Below are 17,511 nucleotides of genomic sequence, written 5' to 3'. Positions count from 1 at the left end.
TTCCCGGGGAAACTCAGTCATACTCAGTGTGATCAACTGTTTTTCTAAAATGGCTTACTTCATTCCCCTGTCCAAACTACCTACTTACCTAGAGACTGCACAACTCCTGGTCAAGCACATATTTCACATACACGGTATTCCTCAGGAGCTGGTCTTGGACAGGGACCCCAATTCGCTTTGTAGGTTTGGAAAGCTTTTGGCAAGGGTTTTTTTTTTTCAAAATGGCCCTGATGTAGTGGCTGTTAAATAAAACCTCAACCTTGTTTTTAATGAATACTTGGGCCTGCTACACAACTGTATTTTAGATTGTTGGTCATTATGGTGATACTTGTAGCGCCAAGTGTTTTCTAAGGTGGTACTTGTTGAAAAATGTTTGAGAAACACTGATCTACAGTAAGAAAAACGCTTTAATGATGGAAAAGTTTGGAACAACAAGACAGTTTTTTCTTATTGGTGTTTTAATGAAATGCAAGAACAATGAGAACGTTAGATCCACTTAACCTTCGTGTGAGTGAATGACGGGAATTGTTCGCCATGTGAATCTTCGTCACGGCTGCTGCTCGACTCCAGAGGTGGAAGAGATGACGGGATAGCAGGCAAACAGCGCAATACCACATTGGTTGTTTTTGTTACGAGCCATGCGGATGTAGCCCTCATCTCCAAACCTACGTCCCCAGCTACACGACAAAGAAGAAGGAGAGGACTATGATTTTCTATCATTCTGCTTTTCAATGCTAATTCTCAACAAAAGTTTGCCACGGCTTTCCTACACCTTCTCAATTCTGAGTGCGTACATTAGGTAACAAACTAGTCTGTTTGTGTGGCGCTTGGATTGCATGACGAGGAAATTTGGCGTGTTCCCACAGTTGGCAGGTAGAAATTGATTAAACCAGTGACCAAAAATAAACAAAAGATGAGTGCAGCTGGGTAGGGCACCGAAGCAAAGGGAAGGCTATGCAAAACGAAACTAAAGCGTACAGCACAGGCTACAAAACAAGAAAAGGGGGTGCTGGAGAACAGCAAAAACTTACACGCAGAGATGTGCGGCAGGAGGAGCGTCCACAAGAACAGACATTCCCAAGTGCCCAACTTAAATAGTCCTAATTGATGACACAAAACAGGTGCAGGGAACAGTGCTCAAAGGCAGGTGTCAAGTCGCTGCATGGAATCACAAAAAAACAGAAGTGCCTCCAAAATAAAAGCACAGGACAGGAACTAAAGCACGGAACACAGGAAAACACTCAGTGGCAGGCCATGCGTTTCTCACCTAGGCCTTCAGTGATGTCCTACTTAGTCCGACTTCACTACTGTGCATTGAATCCCCTCAAAACGGTCTATTTTTCGGCGCATTAAACATTCAATAAACCCGCTTCAGCAATTATAACATATATTACGTGGCACTGTCAAAATTAAAAGAATTGTATGAAACATGAAAAAATTAAGAAATTAAACATTTGAATTTACAATTTGTAGCACACATCCGACGCCATATAAGCCAGTGGTACCGCTCGCAGTCGGTTGATTCGTGTGAAAGCGGCGGGCAAACCATTTCACCGCTGAGACAGTGAAATGGTTCTACATCTCACGAGATGTAGTTTCTCTTAAATATCCTTTTTGAAAATGGCCTTGCAAATATATATCTGCCACCTAATCAACATTTTGCTCTCCTTCTTTGTGGCTTAAAAAAGTGAGTACCAGTGAGTTTTCTGTGGCTTTACCATGAATTGATTAACATGGACCCAGTGACGTGCAGTCACTGTAGGCAGGTGAGGCGGGGCCTCACCTGCCATCATGGAAAGAAAAAAAATGTAAAAAGAAAAACAAATGTATTAAATTGTTATATGTATCCAGTGATTATACTATAAAGTTATTTTCCATTTAACTTCACCAGTTTTAGATTATTTTTATTCAAAATCGCTGAATTTTCACATTTGCCGTTCAAATACTGAGAAGAGACTTGCTGTGATCAGCAGCCAGTTGAGGCACGTCACTCAGTTGTGCCTCAACATGGATTGCGGACTTGGCTAACTGCTGACTGCTGTGCAGTGAGACCGTATTGCTATATGAATTATATTATACATTTCCATAGTTTAGTTAGCTGAGGTATATAATGTACAGTGTATTTTGTCAACAACTGTATGTGTGTAAGTATTTCTTGTGCTGAGCAATCATAAAACTGCTGCGGAGACGCACTGGCTGAGGCTCGCAGTAATCCCGCCTCCTGGTGGTAGAGAATGCATCCCTGCCATAGAATGCACCCCCCGACGGGAGTGTTATATCAACTAAAGCCCACACTTAAACTTTACACGGGCAAGATTGAATCTATTTAAAAAAGTTATTTAATAAGAAGCCAAAAAGTGCAAAAACAATAATGTTCGTGTTGGAGGAGTTGTGAATGACTGCAGGGCCACAACATTAGGTACACCTGCAGACTGCAGCACGGATTTCATATTTCATTCATTCACACAACTCCTCCAACACGAACATTATTGTTTTTGCACTTTTTGGCTTCTTATTAAATAACTTTTTTAAATAGATTCAATCATGCACGTGGAAAGTTTAAGTGTGGGCTTTAATTGATATAACACTCCCGTCAGGGGATGCATTCTACGGCGGGGGTGCATTAATCCAGCACAACAGCGACGCATGGATTTCATTTATAAGTAAAGGTAAGACCATAATAACGTTTTTTTTATTAAATGTGCTTTTTTGTGTGCTACAGTACCAATGATTGTCACACACACACTAGGTGTGGTGAAATTTGTCCTCTGCATTTGACCCATCCCTTGATCACCCCCTGGGAGGTGAGGGGGGCAGTGGGGAGCAGTGGGCAGCAGCGGCGCCGCGCCCGGGAATAATTTTTGGTGATTTAACCCCCAATTCCAACCCTTGATGCTGAGTGCCAAGCAGGGAAGAATGCTGGTATGAGCTTTTAAACATAACCCGTTAACTGCTGACAATCAAATGGTAAATAAGATACTCTTTAGGGTTCATATGTTTGTAAATCTGACTGTGATGAAGTCAGTGCCTCACCAGCCATGAACCTCACCGCACGTCACTGCATGGACCCCGACTTAAACAAGTTGAAAAACGTATTCGGGTGTTACCATTTAGTGGTCAATAGTACGGGATATGTACTGTCCTGTGCAATCTACTAATAAAGTTTCAATCAATCAATCAATCAATCAATTCTATGGCTCCGGTGCCACTTCTGTTTTCGCACCTTGTGATTGGATACTCACTTGGGACTCCCAAGTGAGTATCCAATCACAGGACGCGTGAATGTCACGTTCAACGTGAGGCCAGCGAGAAGGCCGTACTGACAACAACTCGGGATCTGATTGGCTATCGCAATTATCTATCAATTGTTTGTGTCCGTTCACTTGCAGTGCACAGACACCCGCATTGTTGGTTCTGAAGGCCCCGGGCAGATTTGGTACAGCATGGTAACATAAGCTAGCTGAATTCTGATTGGATACAAAGTAAAACTCAAAACAACAGGACTGGAACGAGCATAATATGGCATGAAGAGAATATGAATACTTTTAGATATTAAGGGAAAGTAAATAAAAAAATAATTTCATCTTTAATTGATGATTTCTGGTTATGTTAGTTATGCCAGCAGAGAAGACCTTGCTGGCCCTGACATGCAGTACCTGTTCTTCACCAGCCAGTAGTCCTCTCCGTTCAGTGCGCCATATCCGACCACTAACACGGCGTGGTTGGTTTTCTGCGAGCAAGACGCGTCGTCGTACACTCCTGTCGACAACACAAACTATGAGCAACCACGGTGGACATTTTCAGACCGCCGTTGTCGTGTTTATTGTACAAGTCCACTCGACTATCAATGCTCAATTAAGACGTTGTCAAGTAGATTTGAAAGCAGTTGCAGTTTTGAGACACTAGAGGGCAGTAGAGTATAAACTATTGAAGCTAACACAGAGAGTAGTTTGTTGTGACGTTCCGTGACCATTAAGTGTGTTTTGCTGGCGATGACAGTGAACGCACCGCTCTTGTAGAAGGCAAACTTGTGGCTGGAGGCGTCGATGGCCACAGAAATAGGTCCGAGAGAAGCCACGGCGCGTTGGAGAGCGTCCTCGTCCCCCCTTGGCAGGAAGTGATATGCGGAGCAGTTGGCGGAGCGGTGGGCGGGGCTATAAAGGCACCCCTTGCCCTGCTGTACAGTTAGACAATGACTCAACATAAAGGTCGGTGGAAAATCGAAATTTTACGATAAAAAAAACTCAACAAAAGTGTATTTTACATCTGATTAGTGTAGATGGGAAAACTTAACATTGTTATTAAAATGTTGAAAAAAATATTTTAAAATTCCGACAACTGTGCTGCCAGTTTGTTTACAGATAAATGTCTGGTGGTTATATTTTCATTGCATTACTAACATTGAGGGGGGGGGGAGTATAAATGTTATTTTTACGTTAGAATTCTGGCGTAAAATCAATCAAATCTTTCTTAAGGTGCATTACTGCAATTGGGGAAAAAATGGTACCACTGTTATTATTACAGTTACACTCTGGCAAGTGAGCTGCCAGGGTTTTTTTTACCATAAAATCTAAAGTTGATTTAAATATTTTTAAATTATTAGCATTTAATAAATTCATATTAATATTATATTATATTTTCTATATATATTTATATTTTATTTACTGTCTATATGTGTACATATGGACATATGTATGTAAATATTTATATCATTATTATTTATTTTATATATTTTGAAAAAGTATGAAAATATATTTCTTACTTTTTTATATTATTTATAATATACATTACTGTAAATTGGAAAAATACTGTGTTTCACGGTAAAATTCAGGCAACTTTTAACCATAAAATCTAAAGTTGATTTCAATATTTCTAAATTATTAGTGTTTAATAAATTCATATTAATATTACATTATATTTTCTATATATTTTTTTATATATTTTATTTACTGTCTATATGTGTGTGTATATCGACATATATATACATGTAAATATTTACATTTAATATAATTATGATTTATTGTATATATTTTGAAAAAGTATGAAAATATATTTCTTGATTTTTTTAAAAAAATATTATTTATAATATACATTACTGTAAACTGGAAAAACTGTGTTTCACGGTAAAATTCAGGCAACTTTTAACCATAAAATCTAAAGTTGATTTAAATCTTTTTATTTAATAAATTCATATTAATGTTATAATATATTTTCTATATATTTTCATATATATGTACATTTTATTTACTGTCTATATGTGTTTATATAGACATACTGTATATATGTATGTAAATATTTATATTTAATATAATTATTATTTATTGTATATATTTTGAAAAAGTATGAAAATATATTTCTTGATTTTTTTTAAATATTATTTGTAATATACATTACTGTAAACTGGAAAAACTGTGTTTAACAGTAAAATTCAGGCAACTTTTAACCATAAAATCTAAAGTTGATTTAAATCTTTTAAAATGATTAGTATTTAATATTATATATATATATATATATATATATATATATATATATATATATATATATATATATATATATATATAGAGAGAGAGAGAGAGAGAGAGAGAGAGAGAGAGAGAGAGAGAGAGAGAGAGAGAGAGAGAGAGAGAGAGAGAGAGAGAGAGAGAGAGCGCGAGAGAGAGAGAGAGAGAGAGAGAGAGACATATATGTTTGTAAATATTTATATTTAATATAACTATTATTTATTTTATATATTTTGAAAAAAGTATATTTCTTAATTTTGTTTATTATTCCTAATTTACATTACTGTAAATTGAAAAACTGTCTTTCACGGTAGAATTCAGGCCACTTTTAACCATAAAATGTAAAGTTGATTTCACTTTTTAAATGATTATTTAATACATTAATATTGTATATAAAATTTTAAAAAGTATTATTATTATTTGATATATTAATATTATATAATATTTTTTATATATTTTTTCTAAATATATATATATATAGATTTTATTTACTATGTGAGTGTGTGTATATATACACATATATATACACACATATACACATATACATATATATATATATATATATATATATATATATATATATATTAATGTTTATATATTTCTATATAATATGTTTTATTATAATTATATATTATTATTAATATTTAATATATTATTATCTACACTTACATTACTGTATACGGAAAAAACTGCATTTTAAGGTAAAATTCTGCTGACTGAGCTTAAGGGTTTTTTTAACCGTAAAATCTAAAAACAAAAATGTCAACCATGGACTTTTGCCCTGGAACCAGCAACAAGATGTCCCCTGAGGCCAAGATGTGGGTCACTCACCCGGCCCGTGTACGGGTATGACGTGTCGGAGTCAATGCCCTGGTTGTCGATGACGTACTGGAAGGCGCGACCCGTGAAGCCGCCGTTGCAACCGCGGTTGCCGTACTTGCCCGAGCAATCCATAAGGTTCTGGGGGCTGAGGTCCACCAGCCTTCCTGTGGTTCTGGCCAACTGACCCTCCAGGGCCCCCACAGCACTGAAGGCCCAGCAGGATCCACAGGAGCCCTGGACCCCCAAAACAACATGGAGGATGAACAAGAACCAATATTTTTTTTGTGGCGACGACAAGAATGTCTGGAGGTGTCCTCACCTGATTCTTGACCGGCGTCACCCAGCCTTTGTCCCTCCAGTCCACAGAGGCTGGAACGTTCATGCTGGACCACATGGACTCAGACTGCCTCTGAGGTTCAGGGGGAGGAGTCAAGTTGGCCAACGACTGACGGATCTCGTCCAGCGTCTAAAGGAGACCGTGCTCGTTAGTACCGATACATGTCCGAGCGCGAGGAGGCGGTCTGACCATGTCGCCCAGGGAGTTCATGCCCAGCTGGAAGCTGCGGGCGCCCATGGACGCCTCCAGGTTGTGCAGCGTGATCATCATCAGGTTCTTTTCCCACAATCCTCGGCGGTGGCGCTCCTCCGGCTAGACAAAGACGGCGTGAGACACAAGTGCGCGCAGGTTTTCGGTAAAGGTCGACACGAACCTCGCCGCGGTACCACTTCCCGTGCGTCTTCTTCCACAGGGCCCAGTGCTCGTCCAGTCTGCCATCCAACATGGCCGTCGCCGCTGCCGCCACCGTGGCGTGTAGCGACAGGAGCAGCAAGCTAATTAGCATCGCACCTGAACAACAACATTAGCATGTTAGCGGCGTCTCTTTTGTTGCGTCACACAATGCTAAAAATGATGCTAACTACATTTTTTAAAACTATTTAGGAATATTGTTGACATGTTAGCTTGCTCACATTAGCATGCTAACATTTATAGCCAAATTTGTCCCTGTGCACCTCACAGTCTTGGTAGAACAACTTGCACTGAGCCTAGTCTATAAAATCCGCTACACCTCCCTGATACCGAAGTACATGTCAAACTACTTCCTTAACGTAAATGACCGCCATAACCACAACACCAGGGGGAGCTCCACTAACCACGTTGAACCCAGATTCCGATCTAACAAAGGTCTTAACTCATTCTCTTTCTATGCCACATCAATATGGAATGCACTCCCAACAGGTGTAAAAGAAAGTGCATCTCTATCCTCCTTCAAAACCGCAGTAAAACAACACCTTCAGGCAACTTCAACCCTTGACTAACACCCTCCCCCTTCCACATCCCACCTCCCCGGATTGTAAATAACCAAATGTAAATAATCAAATGTATATACTTGTTCTTATGCTATCTGAACTCACTATGTTCTCTGCTTGCTGTACATATCCTACCAAGTCAGACCTACACCGTTTTAATGTCCATTTCCCTGATGATGCAATTGTTGATGACTGAAGTGCTGATATCAACCAAACCCTCCTCATCCCAGCCCCCGGATTGTAAATAATGTAAATAATTCTATGTATCAGAATCAGAATAGTTAATAATAATAATAATAGAATATATACTCTGATGATTAACTTGTGTGATGACTGTATTATGATGTTAGTATATATTTGTACCACGAATTGATTAACGTGGACCCCGACTTAAACAAGTTGAAAAACTTATTCGGGTGTTACCATTTAGTGGTCAATTGTACGGAATATGTACTGTACTGTGCAATCTACTAATAAAAGTCTCAATCAATCAATCAATCAATGGTCGTTGATGTATGCTAACTGTTAGCATTGCTAACTTTTTTTAGCCATTTTCACTGCCGTACGTGCACCTCAAATTCATTAAACTTAGTAAGTGAAACATGCTTTTTTTTTTTGTGCCTATTTTGCTGCCGTACACCTCAGAGTCATATAACTTGGTACTTGACACATGTTAATTGTTAGCATGCTGACGCTAGCATGCTAGCTTTTCAAGCTATTTGTGCATGCATACGCCTCAGAGTCGTACAACTTGGTGCTTGTCGGCATGCTTACGTTAGCGTTTCAGTTCGCCTCGAGCTATCGGCGCCTCGTGCGTTCCCGCGGCTCGCGCATATAGCATTCTAGTTTATACTGAAGTCTAGGGCTTCACTCTTATCGCATTTTTTTTTTAATTATGGGCCTGCTCCAATGCCAGCAGCCCATATTATTATTGCTCATACTTTTAACTTTATTATTATAGTTCCGCACGTTTCTCTTACGCTTAACACGAGACGAACCGGCCAACAAACCCCCACATATGTTATACCGTCGGAAAGGTCTCGTTCGCGCCAATGTGGGTACTTTAAGTTGGGAACATTTTGTGTTACCATGGCGACGCTATTCCGAAAACTAATCGCTATGGGCCCATTGAATAGGTACGCAACCGTTAAAGAGTCATTTAACATGGTATGTGACACAAGCTAACTGTTAGCATGCTAACGTTAGCTAGCTAATATTAGCATGCTCACTTTTTGAGTTTGTTTTGCTACCGTTTACACCAGAGGCATATATCTTGGTATGTGACATTTGTTAACCGTTAGCATGCAAACGATAGAGAATAATTTCGCCACACCTAGTGTGTTTGTGACAATCATTGGTACTTTAACTTTAAAGGCCTACTGAAATGATTTTTTTAAATTTAAACGGGAATAGCAGATCCATTCTATGTGTCATACTTGATCATTTCGCGATATTGCCATATTTTTGCTGAAAGGATTTAGTAGAGAAAATCGACGATAAAGTTTGCAACTTTTGCTCGCTGATAAAAAAAAGCCTTGCCTGTACCGGAAATAGCGTGACGTCACAGGAGGTAATATCCTCACAATTTTTCCTTTGTTTACAATGGAGCGAGAGAGATTTGGAGCGACAACGTGACGATTACCCCATTAATTTGAGCGAGGGTGAAAGATTCGTGGATGAGGAACGTTAGAGTGAAGAACTAGAGGCAGTGCAGGACGTATCTTTTTTCGCTCTGACCGTAACTTAGGTACGAGCTGGCTCATTGGATTCCACACTCTCTCCTTTTTCTATTGTGGATCACAGATTTGTATTTTAAACCACCTCGGATACTATATCCTCTTGAAAATGAGAGTCGAGCACACGAAATGGACATTCAAAGTGACTTTTATCTCCACGACAATACATCGGTGACACACTTAGCTACTGAGCTAACGTGATAGCATCGTTCTCAAATGCAGATGGAAACAAAATACATAAATCCCTGACTGGAAGGATAGACAGAAGAGCAACAATACTATTAAACCATGTACATGTAACTACACTGTTAATAATTCTCAGCCTGGTAAAGCTTAACAATGCTGTTGCTAACGACGCTAAGGCTAATTTAGCAACTTAGCAACCGGACCTCACAGAGCTATGATAAAAACATTAGCGCTCCACCTACGCCAGCCAGCCCTCATCTGCCCATCAACAGCCGTGCTCACCTGCGTTCCAGCGATCGACGGCGCGACGAAGGACTTCATCCGTGGGTTTGGCGGCTAGCATCGGCTAGGCGTCTGCTAAGTCCTTGTTGTGTTGCTACAGCCAGCCGCTAATACACCGATCGATCCCACCTACAATGTTCTTCTTTGCAGCCTCCATTGTTTATTAAACAAATTTCAAAAGATTCACCAACACAGATGTCCAGAATACTGTGGAATTATGAAATGAAAACAGAGCTTGTTGTATAGGATTCTCCGGGCTCCGAATACTTCCCTTGTCCTCGTGACGTCACACGCATACGTCAGCATAATAAAACGTTTTTAACAGGAAGTGTGGCGGGAAATTTAGAATTGCACTTCATAAGTTAACCCGGCCGTATTGGCATGTGTTGCAATGTTAAGATTTCATCATTGATATACAAACTATCAGACTGCGTGGTCGGTAGTAGTGGCTTTCAGTAGGCCTTTAAGCATGCTAAGTCAGTGGTTCTTAACCTTGTTGGAGGTACCGAATCCCACCAGTTTCATATGCGCATTCACCGAACCTATCATAACGACGTGGACTATGGGGTGTTTGTTTTCCCGAGATGCAAGTAAAGTTGGATCGGACATGGCTTGGAGGTAAATACATGATTTTATTTTAACACTAACAAAAGGTACAAAACTAAAGGCACGCAAAAGGGCGGAGAACAAACTTGACTAATGAAACAAAAACTAGCACTTGGGCAAACTATGAACATGAAACAAATAAACACTTACTGTGACAAGAATATAGACAAAACTCACTTGGCATGGAACTATGGTAGCATGGGTAGCAGAAGTCAAACAGAGTTAATGTCGCCAGGCTGACTTCCTGGCAACTATCGGCTTAAATAGTCTTGAACATGATTAATGACAGGTGTGGGAGTCCAAATGAATCTGGTGCGTGACATGAGGACAGGTGAAAACTAATGGGTTGTCATGGAAACAAAACAAACAAGAGTGCACAAAGAGTCCAAAAACCAAACCGAACATAACCAAAACAAAACATGATCACACAGACATGACAGAACCCTTCTTTAGTGAAAAATAAAATGTTTAGTTTTTTTTCAAATTCAAGACAAAGTTATATGTTTTTGGTAACACTTTAGTATGGGGAACATATTCTAAGTAACAAAGACTTAATTTAGAGTTATTTGGTTAGGGTTAGAGGGTTAGGGTTATAATAAGGCCATGCCGAATAAGGCATTACTAAGTACTTAATAATGACTAGTTAAGAGCCAATATGTTACTCATTTGCATGTTAATAAGCAAATAATTAATGGTGAATATGTTCCCCATACTAAAGTGTTACCATGTTTTGTTACTGGTGCACAAAATGAACCGTGCTTGAACATCACCTTGTTCAAACAACAAAACCAACACAGTGCATAAACTCACAACAAATTACACACCTGCAAATCAGTGTCACTTCTGCTGTTGCCGTATCCGTAATACGCCGTTAGGGAGAAGTTTATTTACACGATGATTCGGGTGTGTTTTGACCTCCGCCGAACCCCTGAGGCCGACTCACCGAACCCCTAGGGTTCGATCGAACTCAGGTTAAGAACCACTGCACTAGACCGTGTATGTAGACAGTTTTATGTCGACTTTATTGTCTTGAAGGAGTGTTAAAGTGACTATGTGGGCGTTAGATCATATCTCGAGGGCTCTCATAACCACATTTAGAAGGTCATAAACTGATTTAATACACTCTAAAATATTCAATTTCTAACTTACTTCTAAATCCATGTACCACGGTCAAGCCCGGAACCAATTAACATTGATAAACGAGCGATTAGTGTATATTTTCATATAAGTCTGAACAATAATTACTATTGCACCTCATTAGAATGTACCTAATATTATGGCCATTTAATAAAAATAAAACAGAAATTAATCCAAAGTATTTCAAAAACTAAAACACCGTGGAGGTTATTTTTAGTTGCTTCATAACGGATTTACTCCTGCAATCAACTTCTCTGGCAGCCAGAAGGAAACTAGCATAAAACGAAATTAAAGATTCCAACCACAAGGTGTGAAAATAACCAGAAGTCGTGTTACGGCGTAGAAAAAAATTATTTACGATGGTGTTGAAAGAGATAAAAACGTGTTACCTTTGTCAAACATCCTTCCTGGTTGATGAAGACGAGGAAGAAAAAGACGCTTAAGTTCCCTTTTCAGTGAACTGAAAGAAGGGGCGGAGCTTCAATTGCAGAAGTGAGAGGGGACAAGTTGTTTATGCATGAAAGTATTGTTGTACATTTTTGTGCTCAATGACACAATTAAGAAGACTGTGGGTCTTTTTCCTCACATATGACATCACCCTGCTTGGGAATCGAACCCACGTCCAGCGGTTCTCTAACTTTTTTCACCAAGCACCACTTCAGAAAACTCTCCCAAGTGCCACCATAATGACCAACATTGAAATACAGTAGCGTAGTAGGGCTACGTATTCATTAAAAAAAACAAGGATGTAATATTCACACGCAGTTTGAACAGTAACACTGTGTTTGAATATTTAATTAGGTGATTATTTGGGCCATTTTTTCTCTACTTTTTCAAGAAAGCAATAAATACAAATGACAAAGATATTTCAAAACAAGTTCTGCTTTTATTTTAATCAAAAACTAGTAGTTTGAAATGACACTGCATGCTAGCAAATGTTTAATTTGTATAATTAGAGCAGATATAAATTGAACTTTTTATGGAACAATATTTTCAAAGAACACAATTAAGAGAGGCAATACTTCTGTCTTGAATAAAATACTTCTGCAGACAAAAAAAAATAGCATTGCACATTGCACGCAACTGAAAGAACTCCAATAAATCAATAAAGATACCAATAATCAAAAAATAGTATCTGTATATATATATATACATACTAGTAGAGAACAACCAGCAGAGGGCACTGCAGCCAGAGCGGTCTGGGTCACAGAGCATTATATGCATTATATGCAAAATGCCCGGAGTTATCTGCACAAAAGCAATCCACGTCTTTACAGAGAGAACGCACAACGGGCCTGAGCTGGCTAACTTTAGCGTTGTATTAGCTAATGCTAATTTAGCCAGTCAATCTGAAAGACCGTGCTAGCTGCTTAATTATTGTATCGATGCCGTTTAATGAGCTTGTCCCGATGTAGATACTGATTTCTTATCAGGCTGCAGTGCCCTCTGCTGGTTGTTCAGGGGAGTGTGTAGGTCACATTTATTTGTGCATCTGGTTTGTGGGAGGAATGTCTCATCGACACAAAAGCAAAAAAGCGATCCACATATGCAAATTCAATACAAATACAAATACAAAATCAATTATATTAAAATCTCAAAAATATATTTACAAATACACATTTATTCATACAAATTCTTGATTTATTTGTATGTCACATTTTTATATTTATACATTTTATTTGGGTATATTTTCAAATCTCAAAAATATATTTACAAATACGCGTTTATTTATACAAATTATTTATTTATTTATATATCACATTTGTATTTGTATATTTATTAATATATGCATATGTATTCATATCATATTGATGTATTGTATATAAGTTGATGTGAGACAATTCTACTTCCATACACGGGAGTTCCAAACAAGCTCAGAGTCAAAAAGTGCCTTCAACGAGTTTATTTCATTTCATACAAAATATTTTACACTTTAATAATAATCAGAAAGTGCTGAATTGCGTCGCCCAGCGACGCTTTTTTTTCATGTGCGCGCTTTACTGCTGACTCGGCTCAAAAGGGAGTCGCGTCGCCACGGTGACGTCACACCGTGGGGTAGCTGGCCAGGTTGGCGATGCCGCACAGGTTCCCGCGGTTCCGCGCCATCAGGACGTAGCCTTTCTTACCCCAGCCCTCGCTCCAGCTGTCGACACAAACAACAACACGTTGGGCGCGGTCACGTGACGCGGTCATGTGACGCCGCACCTGTTCTTGACGATCCAGTACTTCTTCCCCTTGGGCGTCACGCCGAAGCCCACCGCCAGCACGGCGTGGTTGATGTCGTCCTTGTTGCAGTTGGGGTCGTAGTAAACACCTGGTCATGTGACAGGGGGCGGGTGGGGGCGTGGTCGTACCGGTCACGTGACAGGGAGGAAAGGGGGGCCGTGCTGCGTTCACTGACCTCTCTGGTAGAACTGGAAGGTTCCCTGCGCGGCGTCGATGCCGATGGAAACGGGTCCGACTTTGTAGAGCGCCACGGCGAGGGCGTGCTCGTTGCCCTCGGGGACCTCCTTGAAGCTCCGGCATTCCGCCGCCGTGCCCGACGAGTTGTAGCGGCACGTCTGCTGCTGCAAGGGGGGGGGGGGGAGCAGGAGACACACCGGCTTCAGAGGGCGTTGCCATGGTGACAGTCACGTGACGAGGGGAACGCCACAGAGAAGAGGATGCGGGGCTTGCGGTCCCACGCAGGAAGTTGGTTAAACAGGTGGACAGGAAGAGGAAACCCCCGCGGTTCCGGTTCTCACCTGGCCCACGTACGGGTAGGACTCCTCCGAGTCTATGCCGCCGTTGTCCCGCACGTACTTGAAGGCGGTGGTCATGTACCCTCCTCCGCAGCCGCTGTTCTCCGTCACGCAGTCCACCAGGTTCTGAGGACTCAGGTCCCTCAGCTGACCCGTGGTCTTGGCCAACTGGCCCTCCAGGGCGCCGGCGGAGCTGAAGGCCCAGCAGGAGCCGCAGGAGCCCTGAGGAGGACACAAGCAGTAGTGGTACGCGGGCGCCCTCTAGTGGTACGCCAAAGAATGGCTCAATTAAGTATTCAAACACGGTATTACTGTTCAAACTATGTGTCACGTTACAGTAGTCAAAATATTAAATACACGTGTCAAATAAAACCTCTGCCTTGTTTTAATGAGTACTTAGGCCTACTACACTACCGTGTTTAACGTTGGTCATCATGGTGGTATAGGTTGAGAACCACTGGATGAAGCATGCCTGTGCAAAGTGGGGACAATTTTCACCCGCAGTTCGTTTTTTATTGGCACAGGAAACGTTGTTTTTTTTTTTAAATAGTTGAGCTAATACTGATGAACTTTGCAGTTGTTTTCATATTTAATGTACAAAATGTATTGAAATACACATTCGCTTGGAAAGGAGCCACCTTAGGTGGTTCGGGCATCTCGTGCGGATGCCTCACGAGCGTCTCCCTAGGGAGGTCCTCGTTACACGTCCCACTGGGAGGAGACCCAGTGGCAGGCCAAGGACCAGATGGGGGATTACATCTCCTCTCTGGCCTGGGAACGCTTCGGGATTTCCCAGAAGGAAGTCGCTAACGTTGCTCTGGAGAGGGAAGTCTGGGGGTCTCTGCTGGAGCTGTTGTCCCCGCGACCCGATTCCGGATAAACTATTGAAGATGGATGGATGGATGGATGGATGGATGGATGGATGGATATACATTTTATTCCTCAATTTGCGGCCATGGCTGGAAAAAGTTTGGACACCCATGCTTTAAAACTACGCATTTGTAGTTTGAGATAAAAAGTCAGAATTATGAGAAAAAAAATTCAAAATCATGACATTAAAAGATCGAAATTATGAAATAAAAAGTCATGATATGAGATAAAAAATCAAACTTGTGAAATAAAAAGTCAAAATTATGAGATAAAAAGTAACAATTATGGGATAAAAAGTCGAAATTATAAAATAAAAAGTCATAATTATGAGGTAAAAAGTCAAGATTATTGAATAAAAAGTCAGAATTATGACATAAAAAGTCAAAATTATGAGCTAAAAAGTAATAATTATAAGATAAAAAGTAGAAATTATAAAATAAAAAGTCATAATTATGAGGTAAAAAGTCAAGATTATTGAATAAAATGTCGTAATTATGAGATAAAAAGTCAAGATTATGACATAAAAAGTCATAATTATGAGATAAATAATCGAAATTATGAAATAAAAAGTCAAAATTATGGACAAAAAATCATAATATGAGATAAAAAGTCTAAATTATGAGATCAAAAATCAAAATGATGAGATAAAAAGTAATAATTACAAGATAAAATGTCGAAATTACAAAATAAGTCAATCGAAATGATGACATAAAAAGTCATAAGTAAGTAAATCATTATTATGAAATTTAAAAAAAAACGGAATTATGATTATAAAATTTGATGATAAGAAAGTGGAAATTATGAGATAAAAAGTCTAATTTATGAGAAAAAAACGAGATAAAAAGTCAAAATTATGAGGAAAAAAGTCAAATTATTAAATAAAAAGTCATAACTGTGAGATAAAAAGTCTAAATTATGAATTAAAAAAAGTCATAATTATGAAATAAAGTCAGAATTAGGAGGAAAAAATGTCATAATATGAGATTTAAAAAAATCTAAATTATGAAATAAAAGGTCATAATTATGAGATAAAAAGTCAGAATTATGAGAAAAAAATTTAAAAAATTATAAGATAAAAGTCTAAATTATAAAATAAAAGGTCATAATATGAGATAAAAAGTAAATTATGAATTAAAAAGTCATAATATGAGATAAAAAGTCTAAATTATGAGATCAAAAATCGAAATGATGAGATAAAAAGTAATAATTACAAGATAAAACGTCGAAATTATAAAATAAGTAAATCGAAATGAGATAAATACTCATATTTATGAAATGCCGAGACGAAACAATGAGAAATAAATCATTATTATGAGATTTTAAAAAACGGAGTTATGATTTTAGGAATGTGGAAATTATGAGATAAAAAGTAAAAATTATGAGGAAAAAAAGTCAAAATTATTAGATAAAAAGTAAAAATTATGAGATAAGTCAAAATTATGACTAAGAAAGTCATAATTATGAAATAAAAAGTCAGAATTATGAGAACATTTTTCTTTAAATTACAAGATAAAAAGTAAAAATTATGAAATAAAAAGTCATAATATGAGATTTCAAAAAATCAAATTGATGAAATAAAAGATAAAAAGTCATATTTATGAAATGCCAAGACGAAATAATGAGATAAGTAAATCATTATTATGAGATTTTAAAAAACGGAGGTATGATTTTAAGAATGTGGAAAATATGAGATAAAAAATCTGAATTATGAGAAAAATAAAAAAATAAAAATTATAAGATAAAAAGTCAAAATTATGAATTAAAATGTCATAATATGAGATAAAAAGTCGAAATTATGAGATGAAAAGTCAAAATTATGAGAAAAAAAGTCAAAATTATGAAAAATAAAAAGTCAAAAATATGAGATAAAAAGTCAAAATTATGAAAAATAAAAAGTCAAAATTGAGATAAAAAGTCAAGATTATTGAACAAAAAGTCAGAATTATGAGATAAAAGTCACATAAAAAGTCAAGATTATGAAATGAGTGGTACCACACTCGGAACCAAGATTCCCCGTGACGAAATACAGAACTGACCTGGTCTTTGACGGGCGTCACCATGCCCTTCTTGCGGTAGTCCACAGACTTGGGCAGGCGGTAGTCCTGCTGGTCCAGCTCCATGGTGAAGCCTCGCTCACGGTTGACAGGAACCTGCAGGCCCGTCATCCTGTCCACCACTTCCTCCGACGTCTGCAAGGAGACAAAGGAGGAGTCGACGGCACTGACGGCGTCCACAGGCGATGGTTCCTCACCATGTCGCCCAGGTGGTTCATGCCCAGCTCGTACGTGTGCAGGCCCAGCGCCGCCTCCTGGTTGTGGGCCT

General features: G+C 38.8%; 2 protein-coding genes across 3 annotated transcripts in view; both read right to left on the bottom strand.

The window, feature by feature from the left end:
- Positions 1-351: 351 nt before the first annotated feature.
- LOC133636075 (procathepsin L-like) lies at positions 352-12,021 on the bottom strand. The gene is made up of 8 exons (XM_062029712.1): positions 11,968-12,021; positions 7,034-7,170; positions 6,850-6,972; positions 6,643-6,789; positions 6,333-6,557; positions 4,009-4,177; positions 3,657-3,759; positions 352-677 (listed from the first exon to the last, which is right to left on the bottom strand). Exons 1-8 carry the CDS (start codon positions 11,978-11,980, stop codon positions 548-550), a joined length of 1,047 nt encoding a protein of 348 aa, XP_061885696.1. The 5' UTR covers positions 11,981-12,021; the 3' UTR covers positions 352-547.
- A 1,451-nt stretch (positions 12,022-13,472) lies between these two features.
- ctsk (cathepsin K) overlaps positions 13,473-17,511 on the bottom strand; it is a 41,243-nt gene continuing 37,204 nt past the window's right edge. For both annotated transcript variants that reach the window (XM_062029708.1, XM_062029709.1), the window contains 6 exons: positions 17,441-17,511; positions 17,226-17,378; positions 14,323-14,541; positions 13,980-14,145; positions 13,784-13,892; positions 13,473-13,721 (listed from right to left, as the gene is read on the bottom strand). The exon at positions 17,441-17,511 is cut by the window's right edge and continues 52 nt beyond it. In XM_062029708.1, the coding sequence (XP_061885692.1) occupies positions 13,622-13,721; positions 13,784-13,892; positions 13,980-14,145; positions 14,323-14,541; positions 17,226-17,378; positions 17,441-17,511 (818 nt within the window). In that variant the 3' untranslated portion in view covers positions 13,473-13,621. The remainder of the gene's footprint in view (positions 13,722-13,783; positions 13,893-13,979; positions 14,146-14,322; positions 14,542-17,225; positions 17,379-17,440) is intronic.

This window comes from Entelurus aequoreus, linkage group LG20, assembly GCF_033978785.1.
Source record: "Entelurus aequoreus isolate RoL-2023_Sb linkage group LG20, RoL_Eaeq_v1.1, whole genome shotgun sequence".
NCBI classification, from domain to species: domain Eukaryota; kingdom Metazoa; phylum Chordata; class Actinopteri; order Syngnathiformes; family Syngnathidae; genus Entelurus; species Entelurus aequoreus.
This window is presented reverse-complemented; position numbering and strand designations above follow the sequence as displayed.